Below are 12272 nucleotides of genomic sequence, written 5' to 3' on the forward strand. Positions count from 1 at the left end.
TAACCCTTACTCTTTAATTCCTTTCTTTATGCCTGACTGCAGGAATCCATATACAGGGTACTGAGCCATTGCCTGAACACCCAGATATGTAAATCCACTCTGTGGGAGAATGGTCATGACCATGCATTTGGTCAACCCAAATTTAGAGCAGAGCAAAATATGCAAGTGCCATTAAATGAAAGAGCTCTGACTTTAGAGCATGTACATCTTTTTTTCATAAGTGCTAAAGCTGGTAATAAATGCTCTTTCTGCCTTTGTAAGCATACCTGTGCTTGTCTATACTGAATACTATAAATGTTTGTGTTATTGTCACGCCTTTCCTCATGCCCAGCACTGATGGGAAACACAGAGGTAGTGCAGGGCACAGAGGGCTGGCACCCTGCAGCTCTCAGGATAGTTTGGAATCGCAATGGTCCCAAAGCCCTGGTCTCCCAGAGAATGGTCATTAATGCTACCACTTCTGTCCACAGGGGAAGGAGTAATTAAACCAAACAAAAGGGAAAAAAAACCCCCTTGCTTTTACCTGGTCAAAACCATAGAGAGCAGTGTGGAAATTAGCCAGCATCCCTGTAGGAGGTTCATCAGTAATTTTAATTGAATTTTCTGGTATTCCTTGGAGAATGATGTGCTCTTCTGGGGTTGGAGCTGGCTCAGCACTGATAAAGACACAGAAATCAGAATCACATACTGTATTGCCCAAGGAGTTTGTCCAAGGTTCTGAACCACTCGGCTACTTAGATGAATATTCTGTTGAAAAACAGCCAATATGGTTATTGTACAAAACCAAATAAATTTGTTATCCTTAAGACATTGTCATTGTGACTTTTTAATGGGAAACAGTTAAGTTATAGTCATTTCTTGGTATGTACTGAGGTTTCACTGTTAGCTTCTAAAATTTAAGGCCTTGATTCTGAAGCTAATGAAAATATTATAAAATCAGGGTTAAGTGATCTGTGGTTGTGGGTGTTATCACATACAAAGACAAGCATTGCTCAGAAGACACCTGGACTCTACTTAAGTGCCCTGTAGAACTGGGAACCTAGGACAAAACATGTCCAAGACATACCAGGAGCAAGACAGAAGTGCTAGACAGAAAAATGGTCCCAGCTATCCTGCTGCTTAGGAAGTATATCAGACTACTTCAGAGTGTAACTGTCTTTAAAGTTCTAGATACACGAGCACAGTGGAAAGACACTGATAGATCAGAGAAGAGAGTTATAATGGAAAATGTCTGCCTCCAAAGCACCTACTGGTGAAAAACAGTAATATTGAGAAAAGTTTAAAATGTAGCTGAGCTAAAGATGTTTTAACCACACCATTATCCGACACTCCACCTTTCTTTGTTACTGTCCTAACATTTCAACTCAAATTGAAACTCATCTGTGAGCTTTTCTTTGGCCCTTCACTGACGTGCCAGAACCTGCTGATTGCACTGGCAATCTCAATGCAGTGCAGGAGGAATTACAGCCAAAGAATACAACATGCCACGCCCTGGCTGCTGCATCACTTTATTATGAGGTCTGCTGGGGGGATATTCCCAAATTGTCCCTTGCCAGGTGGAAAAAGGAATAGGGGAATGGAAAAAGAGGGAGACTTTCATATCATGTTACGTGATTGCAGCCTGGAAGCACCTGAATTTTCATATAGGCAGCATCCACCCAATGCAAAGTGGAAGTGATTCAAGCCTAAATATAATAACAGCAAAAACATTCAATATATCAGATGTCTGAATTTGAGGTATTAATTACAAGTGACAGAAGAGTTAAAACTGATATCAAAAAAATGAAGTCAGTCTTTCTTCTGCCAGTTTGCCAACCACTGTACCAACTGCTTTTGCTAGATCTGAAGCCTAAATAATTTTTAAAGTATTTCCCAGGTCAGTCAGAATGGCAGGTGTAGGTTGGTTTGTTTTTTTCTTTTTAATATCTAATTATATACTCTCTAGCCTCCAATAAAATCAATAGTAAAATACCTCATCTTTTTGCTCCAAAATTTTTTGAAACATAAGCTTACGGGGTTTTTGCGCCCAAACTCAGAAGACTAAAGTGTGAGAAGCACTGAGTGCATCCAAATCCCAATAGTTCTAGCTAGCTTAGCGCCATTTGGGATTTGGTTCAACAACTTCATGAAGTTTCCTTTCAGACTTCCCACAATTCTTCACTATCAAAAAGTTTCACAGCAAAATTGTTGCCTCTCTCCTCTCTCAGAAGCCAGGCATAATGGGCTGGAAAATGGAGCAGGTCTGTAACACCAAAAGCTTCTCAGATGCTCCCCTTCCATCCCTGTGGCTTCAGACACACAACACTGCCTCTATCATCTCCCATTTTTTCATTCTGCCCCCAGAGCAGCTGAGAACCCTGAAATTCCCCTGAAAACCAACTTGACTCTTCCCTTCACAACATTTCTATTCAGGGTTGTTTTCAGACTGGCATGATTAGCTCACTCACATGAAATATGGCTAATCCAGTTTCATTGCTGACAAAGGGGGCAGTTTGTGCATGCTCCCAATGTGCCTAGCACACCGGGACCCTTCACAAATCCCATGGTGGTTTTGTTTCATCCATCAGAAAACACTGACTCTAACCCATCTCTTCATTTATTGCAGGCAACCTGGTTGGCAGACCAAGCAGGCTGCTGAGGTTAAAACCAGGAGAGGAGGCAATCACTCCATTCCCATAACTACCTTAATATCAAGGCCTGGAACACGCATTTGTTGTTTGGCTTCAGGGCTGACAGGTTGTCACATATACCCATTGGCTATTTAGCATAAAACACTGGGGAGGGAGCATCTGTTTTCAGCAGCATTTATGGTTGCAGTGCTCCTGTTTGCTCCATTACTGTGCTGGGAAACCACGGCTTGCCAGGGCATCCCACGGATCTCTTTGTCCACTGCAGAGTGGGTTCTTGGTCCGTACAAAGCTGGCCAGAGCTGAGGCTGCTATCTCAGAAAAGCAGCACTCCAGGACTAATTATACAGCTTCCTCAGGGACAGTCAGACCCATTTCATTAAAGTCTCCATTATGGCCTGCTGAATGGAATAGGAGCTCTTAATTAGGCGGGGGAAGTGTGTGCCTGAGGGCAGTCCTACCCACCCACCAGGGGCTTTCTGTTTTATCTCTCCTGTTCCTCCTGGGAGAGTGCACTGTTCAGCAAAACATGACATACACCCTATTAATATGATGTTCATCGTGTTACACCAAAAGCAAACGGAAGAAGATTATTAGTTGTTCAGAACTCTTGCTGTAATCCACTGCATATTTTGTGTTCTGGGAACATCCCTCCAGCTGAGGAGGTATTCCCCATCATAGAGACAGTTTGACACTCACTTGGAAAAGAACCCAATGGCCATGAGGGACAGCTTTCTTCAGTGCCTCCTTTGCAACCATCTCCCAGCTTTGTCCTAGAGAGATGTTATGAAATCTTCCAGAGTCTATAGTGAACCCAAGCTTTTTGCCTACAATAGAAATAATTGGGGAAGGGTGAGTGACAGAGGGGGAGGAGATAGGAAAATAAGCAAAGCAGAAAGGAAAAAGAATGATAATGCCCCCATTAATTTCACTATCACTTGTGCAATGCATATTACTTCCTCTGAAGCACTTCACTAAACCCTTACAATTTCAACTAGCAAAATTGCGAGCTCTCAACAGTGGCCTTATTGCTGGTATTAGAAAAAGCCTGCAGAAATCTGTTCCCTTGGTTTTAAGATAATGAACCTTTTGACATTTTGATAGATGCTCGGCATTGTTACTGAGCTTTTGAAACTCTTATGGGGGGTACAGAGCAATTCCCTCATGAAAAAGGGAGCAACATGTGGTAGATATCACATCAGTTTTTTAACTGATTGGTTCAGTGGGTAAATGCACAAGCCTCTCACCTTGTGAGGCCTGAGCTTAAATTGAGCACAGTGAGGTCACAGCTGTATTAACCTGGTATTCTCACTATTGTCTGTGGGGAATAGTAATCCTAAGTATAAAGCCACAGAGCCCTGTACAATTGAATATAGTTTGTATAATGACCATTATTTAGTCACAGGGGGCACAAGATTACATGAGCATGGAGAAAATTGCCCTCTGGCCCTCATCTAGTCAAAAGGTAGAAAACAGTACAAAGGAAACCTGCATTATGCCAAGCAGAGGAATGCTCTAAAAATTTCTTCATACTGTAGTGCTTATGGCCTTACACTTTTCATCCACCCCATTGCCACGAATATGGTGGGGGTGGAAGAAACTTCAGAACTTGAATCTTCTGCGGAAAATAAACTGTGCCCAATTTTCCCACAGCAATGCATATTCCATCCCAGTGACAGATAAATCCAGAAGTCTTTGTTCTGTTCAGTAAAAAAAATACATCTACACATATATGTGTAGAAGCACATACACACAAGCACATAACCATACATCAATTCATCTACATTTCTAGTCCTGCATGCCCCATTTCACTTTCTAGCTCAATTTTTCTTTCTTTAACGGGAGGAAAGTTAAGTGATCCTTGAACCAGAAGCAAATAAGAGGCTTACCTATTGTCTCATGATCTTCAAGTGGGTCTAGTCATGAAGACAGGATGAAAAACACAGGAGTGGCTGGGCTGCCCTCTTCTTAGCATTTTGCTAAATCCATCCTTGTCCTTTTCCCGTACCTTGAGCCAAGATTTTCCTGCACAAAGTTCCTGTATATGAAAAAACAGCTGCTAAACACAAAAGATGTGCCTTGATAAGTACTTCAGGACTGCACCATTCTCAGACTTGAGCATCTTCCACTGATGGTCATTTCATCAGAGAAATCATCGGGAGAGTGAACTGAAGGCAAGAAGGGAAGAAAGCAGTGAAGCAAGAGAGAAGATGATTGTCCTCATTTCCCTGTAGGATGGTGGCCATGTGACAGAAAACAGCAACTTCTCAATGAAAAGGAATAAAGCAGGCAATACTGTCACATAAAGCTGGGGCAGCTGGGCGAAATAAATACCCAAGACAAAACTTGCATTCTCAGAAGTCATGTAAAAATGGGTAAAATGGTGGTGGTGGGGTGTGGAGCAAGAGGTCTATAAGACCATCACTTGGGATCAAAAGACATAAAGAGTACAACAGGAAAAGAACTGTGCCAGTATTCACAGATGAATACACAGAGAGTCTTTCCTAGTATCATAGAATTTTCAAAAGGGGGACCTGAAAAATTGTCATCCTGTGGGGTTACCTACCAGCTCTAATACCATAATGAGAACTAACACTGAAAAATAAATTTTTAGCTATTAACAGGATAGCTTACTGTATGCCTATTTATCAATGACTGTTCTCCTCAGGTGCCTATATTCAATCTAAAAGAAATCAAAATCACAGCTCTCCAAATACACTGTGACTCATGTCTTACCACACCACCTTTTCATAAACTTTTCACCAGGACAAAAGGCTGTGAAGGACCACAGTAACTGATCTCAAGTTCTGGTTCACCACCCAGTTTTAGAAGTTACTTGCTTGCTTCTTAAGATCTGAATTTGTCAGACACATGCAAGGCACCACCCTCACACACCCTTGCCCTGAAAAGCACCTTAGAGCATTCGACATTCTGTCCTGATGGACAGTATTACTAGTTTCTGAAAAAAGCTTTTTTTTTTGTCTACTCCCAGGAAAATTCTCCTTTTCTGGATAATTTGAGTCCACTCACTTCTTCCATTTCTTGATGGATCTTTAAATATCTTTATCTACCCCTCTGAATACATCCATCACTGCCATAGCCTGGAAGCAAGCCAAATACAGATGCAGTACCTTTTGCATGATGACTGAAACAGGATGACGCTGATAATTTCTGAGGTATGTAAAAAACCCTAGCGCAACCAAGGGACTCAGGACTTGCTTTAAAATACTAAATTACATATCTATACACACAAGCACAATACATAAAAATAGTATTATTGGTAAGAGTTTACTTTGGTTGATATTGCCATTGTCTGCTTGCTGTTAAACATCTAGATATGACAAACTGGAAACCCTGTATGGGACATTTATTACTACAGTAGGGAGTGGCATGGAGTTAAAATTCTATTTTTAGGGGAGTAGACAAATTATGGTAAAACAGAATTTCCTCACAAGATACAGTATGTGATGTCTAAGGAAAAAGGCACTCAAATAGTAAAGAAAACTCTGCTTTGAAAACATCACTAGCTCTACTAAAAAATTATGGTAGAATGCATGACTTTATCTGAAATTGTCTAGTTGAGGCATGTGTGCAGAAATAATAACAAAAAAGATTTAGAACTGAAAAGCAATTTTCCCAAACTACTCTAATGGTAGGTACTCCATGGCTGAGTAGTTAAAAAGTCAACAGGACTCTTTTGTGTTCAACTCTGAACTGAAAAAGGAAATCCAATTCAAGGAGTTCTATCTCTTTACTACTTAGAAGAACCTTGACACCATACAAAATTGAAAACAGTCATCAGACTTGCTTCAGAGACACCTCTGCCTCCCAGTACCCCTGAGCCCTGACTTTTTCCAGGGCATACAGTTACTAAAATTAAAAGGAAAAGCAACAGCCTGAATGTTGTTTGGATATGTATTATTTACTTCTTACTTTATATAACAAATCAATTTCAACCCTAATTATCCAACTGCAAGCATCTAAGTCACGCTGTTTTTCCTCAACCTACTTCATGAAGTCATTGCAGCATTTTAAATGAAAATAATTACATGATAGCATCTTTGGGACTTCTGCAATTATTATTGATACTGAATCAGCAGTCATCCTGTGTGAGAAACTGCACAACCATAGGGTTTGGGCACAGGCATCACGTTACAGAAAAGAAACAGCAAATCCAGCAAATGTCAGCATCACCAATATGAAAAGTTTGGGCCAGGAAAAGGAGATTATCATTTTCAAAAGTCCTTGGTTTGTGAAAAGCCAGGTTGGATACATGACAGCTTCTCTCATGTTAGAGATAAAACACTGAAACCCCCTTATTTTTCAGCCTGTTTGATTGCTTTGTGGAAGATGCATTAAAGGCCTGAAAGTTAGTACAATTATTTTTATTTATTTGAATGTTGCATTTTTTTTTTTGCTTTTCTACTCATAAGAGAATCAGTTTCTTACTGTAGGCTCCTATAATGAGCTGACCTAAGCAGTGTGACATGCAAGGGGCTGACAAGAGGCTTTTAAAGGAAACTTTCAGCAAACCAGGGGTGAGGGCTGTGAACAGCAATACTCTTCAGCTTCCTTATTTAACTCAGCATGGAGACTCTCTCACTTAAGCAAGCTCATAATTTTGCAGTGGGTGATCTCCCTTACTCACAGCACTAGATCATTTGGTAGATTTACGACAGGGAATTGCTCATACAGAATTCCTCCAAACTCTTCCTTCCTGGCCCTGTGGGATGGCTTAACACAAGGAAGGTAAACTTTTGCAAGCAGAGTCAGAAAACACTGTCAGAATGGAGGCAGCCAACAAAGAGCCCCGTGGGGATGTACCATGTTACAGACCAGCAGGAGATCACATCGTGTTCTCTTTCCTCAGACAGGCAGCCCTGCCAATGTAAACATCTGGTACAAGTAATAACTAATGTATCAGGCATCACTGCTGGAGGCCGAATTCTGTTCCTTGCACTTTGGAACCAAGTCAGCAGGAGACATTTTTACCTTCAGTGAAAACTGGTAGATGGGGCTGACACTGCCCAGGCTGATACTTCCAGAGTAAGGAAGGGATGCTCCTCCAGCTGTCAGTCTGTAATGCTCTCTTGTCGTGTTATCCTGAACTTCATTTTCTTTGGCTTCAGCTATCTGAATGATGACAGTTGTCTTGTTTATTTTTTAATGTGCCATGATTATCCCATACAATTGCCAAAATATTCCTATCCATGCAGAAAAGAATATGGATAGTCTAGTCTCTAGAAAACTGACTTTATTTCAGACAGTAGCAAATATTTAAGGAAGTAAGCTTCTTATCTTAGACAAGCATTAGGGAATAACTGTCCTCTGAAGGAATATGCCTGTTTACCTGTGAAACTATGGCAATTATATATTAATATATTTGTTGAAATTTTATGCTGATATTTATTAATTTTATGAGTACTAATTCAAGCACCTAAAAAAAAAATCAAACATGTGACAACTACATATTGTAGATATGAAAATATGAATATGGGGAGGACAGCCCTTTCTGGACAGACAGCAATTTGACTATTCCTATTTGAGCTCATAGAAATGTTACACTTAATTAATAATAGACATTTTACAGGTGACTTTAAGTTGTTAGAAACAGGTCAGTTATTATTGCCTTGGGTTGTATTTCTGCTGCAGCTGACTTTGCTGGTTTGATTTTCTTTACAAGTTCACTGTAGTTTAGGAGACTGCCCCGGGCAGCTGATAAGCTGAGCAGCCTGTCATCCTCCAGCTGCTAGAGCTCAGCCATGAAACCCTTCTGCTGCTTGGTGAGCACTGACTAGCAGAGGCAACAAAACCACTTTGTTTAAACAACTAGAGCAAGAAATAACGTTTTATAGCATTTGCGAGCTGTATTTTCTGTTTAATTACATCAGTTAATTTAATTTGGAAAGGACAGTTTGCTTTCTGTCCCAGTATATTAGATTTAAGGTTCTGGACACCCAAAGTGAGAAGGCTTACATTGTCATAGACTACAACTTTATCTCTCTCCTAGTGTCCTTCCTCCTGAGACTACACAAAGGGACTGTGATCTTGCCAGGAATGGCAAGTGGTAATCTACGTGGCCGCTGAGAAAACCAGAGAATAACACAAGGCTGGAGAACCTCACTTTGGCAGCAAACAGAGTGGGAAAACATCGTCAAAGTCTGCTCTGCTGGACTGACCTTGTGACAGTGCAAGAGCTTGACTAGTCTTATGGGGAGCTCTCAATCAGACTCTGACTCCCACTGAAAACCCTGGGTGATACAGGCCTTGTAAGCATGCAGTCCCAGGTGGAGCCCTGTGCAGATGCAGGGGCAAATGGACAGCTGTTTTCGGATTGCATTCCCAAGTATATGGCTTTCATTCTTCTTGGGGTAATTAAACTCCCTGACACAGTTTGCCCTTGCATGAAGCAGCAGTACCTCAAACAGGTGGAGCAAATATTTGAGGATGAAGTTAGTTAATTCATTAATTTATTAGTTAATTAATTTATTTATTAATCAGTTAATTAATAACTGGAAAGACACACTAGAGAAATAGAAGGTATTCTTGTTATTCATTTCACACCCCTAAGTATTTTCTTTTCACTTTTTAATCTCACAGATTACAGTCTGCCCGAAGTCCTTCCTATACCCACTTATAAAAGCATTTCTCCGCATAGGTTGCTATACATTGGTATGACTGCAGCAGCCACAGAACTGCATCCTTGAAGGAATAAATTATGATTTATTAACCAAATGTCCTAGCTCCTAACAGTGCCATCATATCCTCATTCTGACTGGCATGAAATTTTATTTACACTTATTGGAACAAGATCGCTGAAGCACAAAGCACTGCAGAGGGCTTTAATCCTGCACAGTAAATGAAATGCAATGCACAGAGCAAACCAAGCGGTAGAGAGAAGTGTGGGAATAACATCCCGATGAATTTAATATCTAGCAGAGCTTTAGGTCAAGACAGGCCCTTTGGGAACACAGATTTGAGCAAATCAGTAGAAGTACTTTCTACACTTTGCAGACTCTTAAAAACTTTCTAATATGGGCTACTAACAATTACTGTACAGTAGATTCAAACAGGCATATTAATTCTAGTCTTAAAATCTCAGAGCAGGCAACAGAGAAACCAAAAGATAGTCCTTACCTTACATTTTTGTGAGTCTTGCCTTTCAGCATGAACAGCCTCAGCCAACAGCTGCTCTTCCAGCCTGTCCCTGGTGACAGTGAAATTAATGAGGGTGGTCTGAGCCTGCAGTTCTGGCTTGTAAGTGAGGGTTAGCCAGTTTAGTGTGAAGGATGAGATGAAAATTCCTGTTGAATTCACATTTTTTGTCTTCAATCTTGGTACATCTGGGAAGGAATAAAATGCACAAGAATGGGGATCTCACTAAATTAAAACCTCATAAGTATCTCAGATTGCAAACAATGGTTACTGTATGATCTTAGCAGCATAGCAAATGCATATAACCCGAACTTTAGGTGCCTGAAACTTAAGAAACAAAAAGAGGATGATTGAACACACCAAAACTATATGAAGAACACACAGAGTATTTCTTAATTCAGGTAGTTTCATTTGCATATACAGCAGACACAGGGAGATTATTCACTGCTGTCCTAAAGAGTCTGGCTTAGGGATAAATGTCTATCATCATTACTTACCAGAAACCTAGCAAAGTTTTCAAACAAATACCAATGAGATAGTTGTTAGTTTTTCCTATAATTTCCTTAAATATATAGCCTAAAAAATTAAGCAGGGACGTGTATTTCTAACAAATGGATGGACTAGAGGAGAGGGAATGGCTGGCAAATGAAACAATAAAAATATTGGTTTTTTTCAGGTAATTCACTAAATGTTTCATTCCAAATTAATTATCTGTTGGATGAAAGAATGAGTTATACTAGGTTCATATTTTATTCACGGAAATCCCTTACTGAAGAACTGTCATCTCCTGATCCCTTATCTTCAGTGAGGGGTGAAGCCTGTCCTTTACAGCAACACTGCTACTGCTGAAGTACCATTTTGGAGCCCAGCAGTGAGGCAACGTGAAGTTCACCTTCCTACTTTTGTGGCACAGCACCAAAAAAATTTGAAAGATTGCTTGTAGACTACATGTAGCGTGTGCCATGTGTTTGGTCCAGTGTGATCCAGTGACACAACTTTTTGTAGTTGACTTGCACAGTGAACAGTGTGTCAATTTGCAGGATTCACTTGCCACACATGAGCACAAACCCAGTATTTTCTGTACAGCAATGCTTTTGAATGTTCTCTGCCAAGAAAGGAGATTCAAATATTAGTAATAAAACTCTGTTAAAAAAAGGGTCAAAAGAACATTTATGACATGGAACACAGGTAGACACAAACTCCTTTCATAAAATTCAAATGGGCATTTGTTAACTCAATTTTCAGTGATTGCATTACCATAGATACTAAACACTTAAAATGCAATTTATGAAAGTCACATCAGAACATGAATAAAACAAGTACTTTCTGTAGAAATTTTAACATTGCTTTTTGCTAGGCTATCCCAGGTCATTGCCAGAGCCAGGGACATAGGTTTCAGCTCTTAAGACCCGTGCCTGCTTCTGACATGCTCTCAGCCAGAAGACATGGTCTAAATGAAATGGTGTGCTGAGACCCTTCTGCATTTCACCAGGGACAAGGAAGAAAACAGAGTTGCTTATTATATACTTTAAGCGAATTCCTTAAGGAAACCTACTATGTCTAGTGCTGGGAAACCCATGATTCTACAAAACTCAACATCAGACATGTATATCGTATAATACTGCCATGCAAACTATGGGAGATGGGTTTTCCCGGCTTATGCTTGTATAATACTGCAATAATTTAGCTGTATGGTCATATCCTTTAGATTACACAACCTCTCTCAGGTGGATGTGAATTCACTGTCCAGTTCTGCAACGTGGTCCCTCCACAGCCTTCAAAACTGGCTGCAGCTGGAAGGAGCAAAACTGTAGAGCTTGACATGGAGAAAGCAATCTTGCTTTGCTTTCAAGACACACACACACACACAGACAAAACAAGAGATCTGACAAAAGACAAGTTCTTCAGTTTGCTTTGTCAGAAGAAAAAGCTTTGCTGAGGGAGTCACACTATGTTTCAGAACATCTATGAGGCAATATAACAAGCTTTAGAGTTCTGGATTAAATTATTTCCTTTAGGAGTTCTCAATTCACAGAAGCAATAAATAACCAATTTCTGTGATTATCACCTATGAAAGGCAAAACCTACATAATGACTTGGTAGGTTTTATTACTGCAGCTGTTGTAGGTTTTCTGTTAATTACAGATTTGGGAAAAAGAAATGTTTTGTTATTGCTCTCGCATGGTTCAAGAGTATAAGCAACAACGATAAACAGAGAGGTGGGGAGCCCAGAAGGATGACTTCATTTTTTTTCAGTAAAAGATATCTGTTTAGAGGTTAATTCTGGATTATGAAGAAATGTAGCAAAATAGGCATGAATAGTGGAAGTCCATGATAGAAGGAACATAAAAAAATAGTCACCAAATAAATTTCTAAGGACAAGTTCTACTTTTAGCAATGTTTTCTTCATGATATCCCATTCCATCAGCTGAGGCAGATAGAATGGATGGAACTAATGCAGCACTCTACCCAGGAACAGACAGAGCATCT

At 40.1% G+C, this 12272-nt stretch overlaps 1 protein-coding gene across 1 annotated transcript in view; it reads right to left on the reverse strand.

Annotated features, from left to right (window-relative positions):
* Positions 1-12272, reverse strand: part of DNAH11 (dynein axonemal heavy chain 11) — a 108820-nt gene that overhangs the window by 25248 nt on the left and 71300 nt on the right. Inside the window, 9 exon segments of the mRNA XM_017731169.1 lie at positions 524-683; positions 685-734; positions 736-747; positions 3327-3454; positions 4517-4665; positions 5541-5728; positions 8257-8421; positions 9765-9887; positions 9889-9970. Of these exon segments, the coding sequence (XP_017586658.1) occupies positions 524-683; positions 685-734; positions 736-747; positions 3327-3454; positions 4517-4665; positions 5541-5728; positions 8257-8421; positions 9765-9887; positions 9889-9970 (1057 nt within the window).

The sequence above is a fragment of the Corvus brachyrhynchos genome, unplaced genomic scaffold (genome assembly GCF_000691975.1).
Source record: "Corvus brachyrhynchos isolate BGI_N302 unplaced genomic scaffold, ASM69197v1 scaffold84, whole genome shotgun sequence".
Taxonomy (NCBI): domain Eukaryota; kingdom Metazoa; phylum Chordata; class Aves; order Passeriformes; family Corvidae; genus Corvus; species Corvus brachyrhynchos.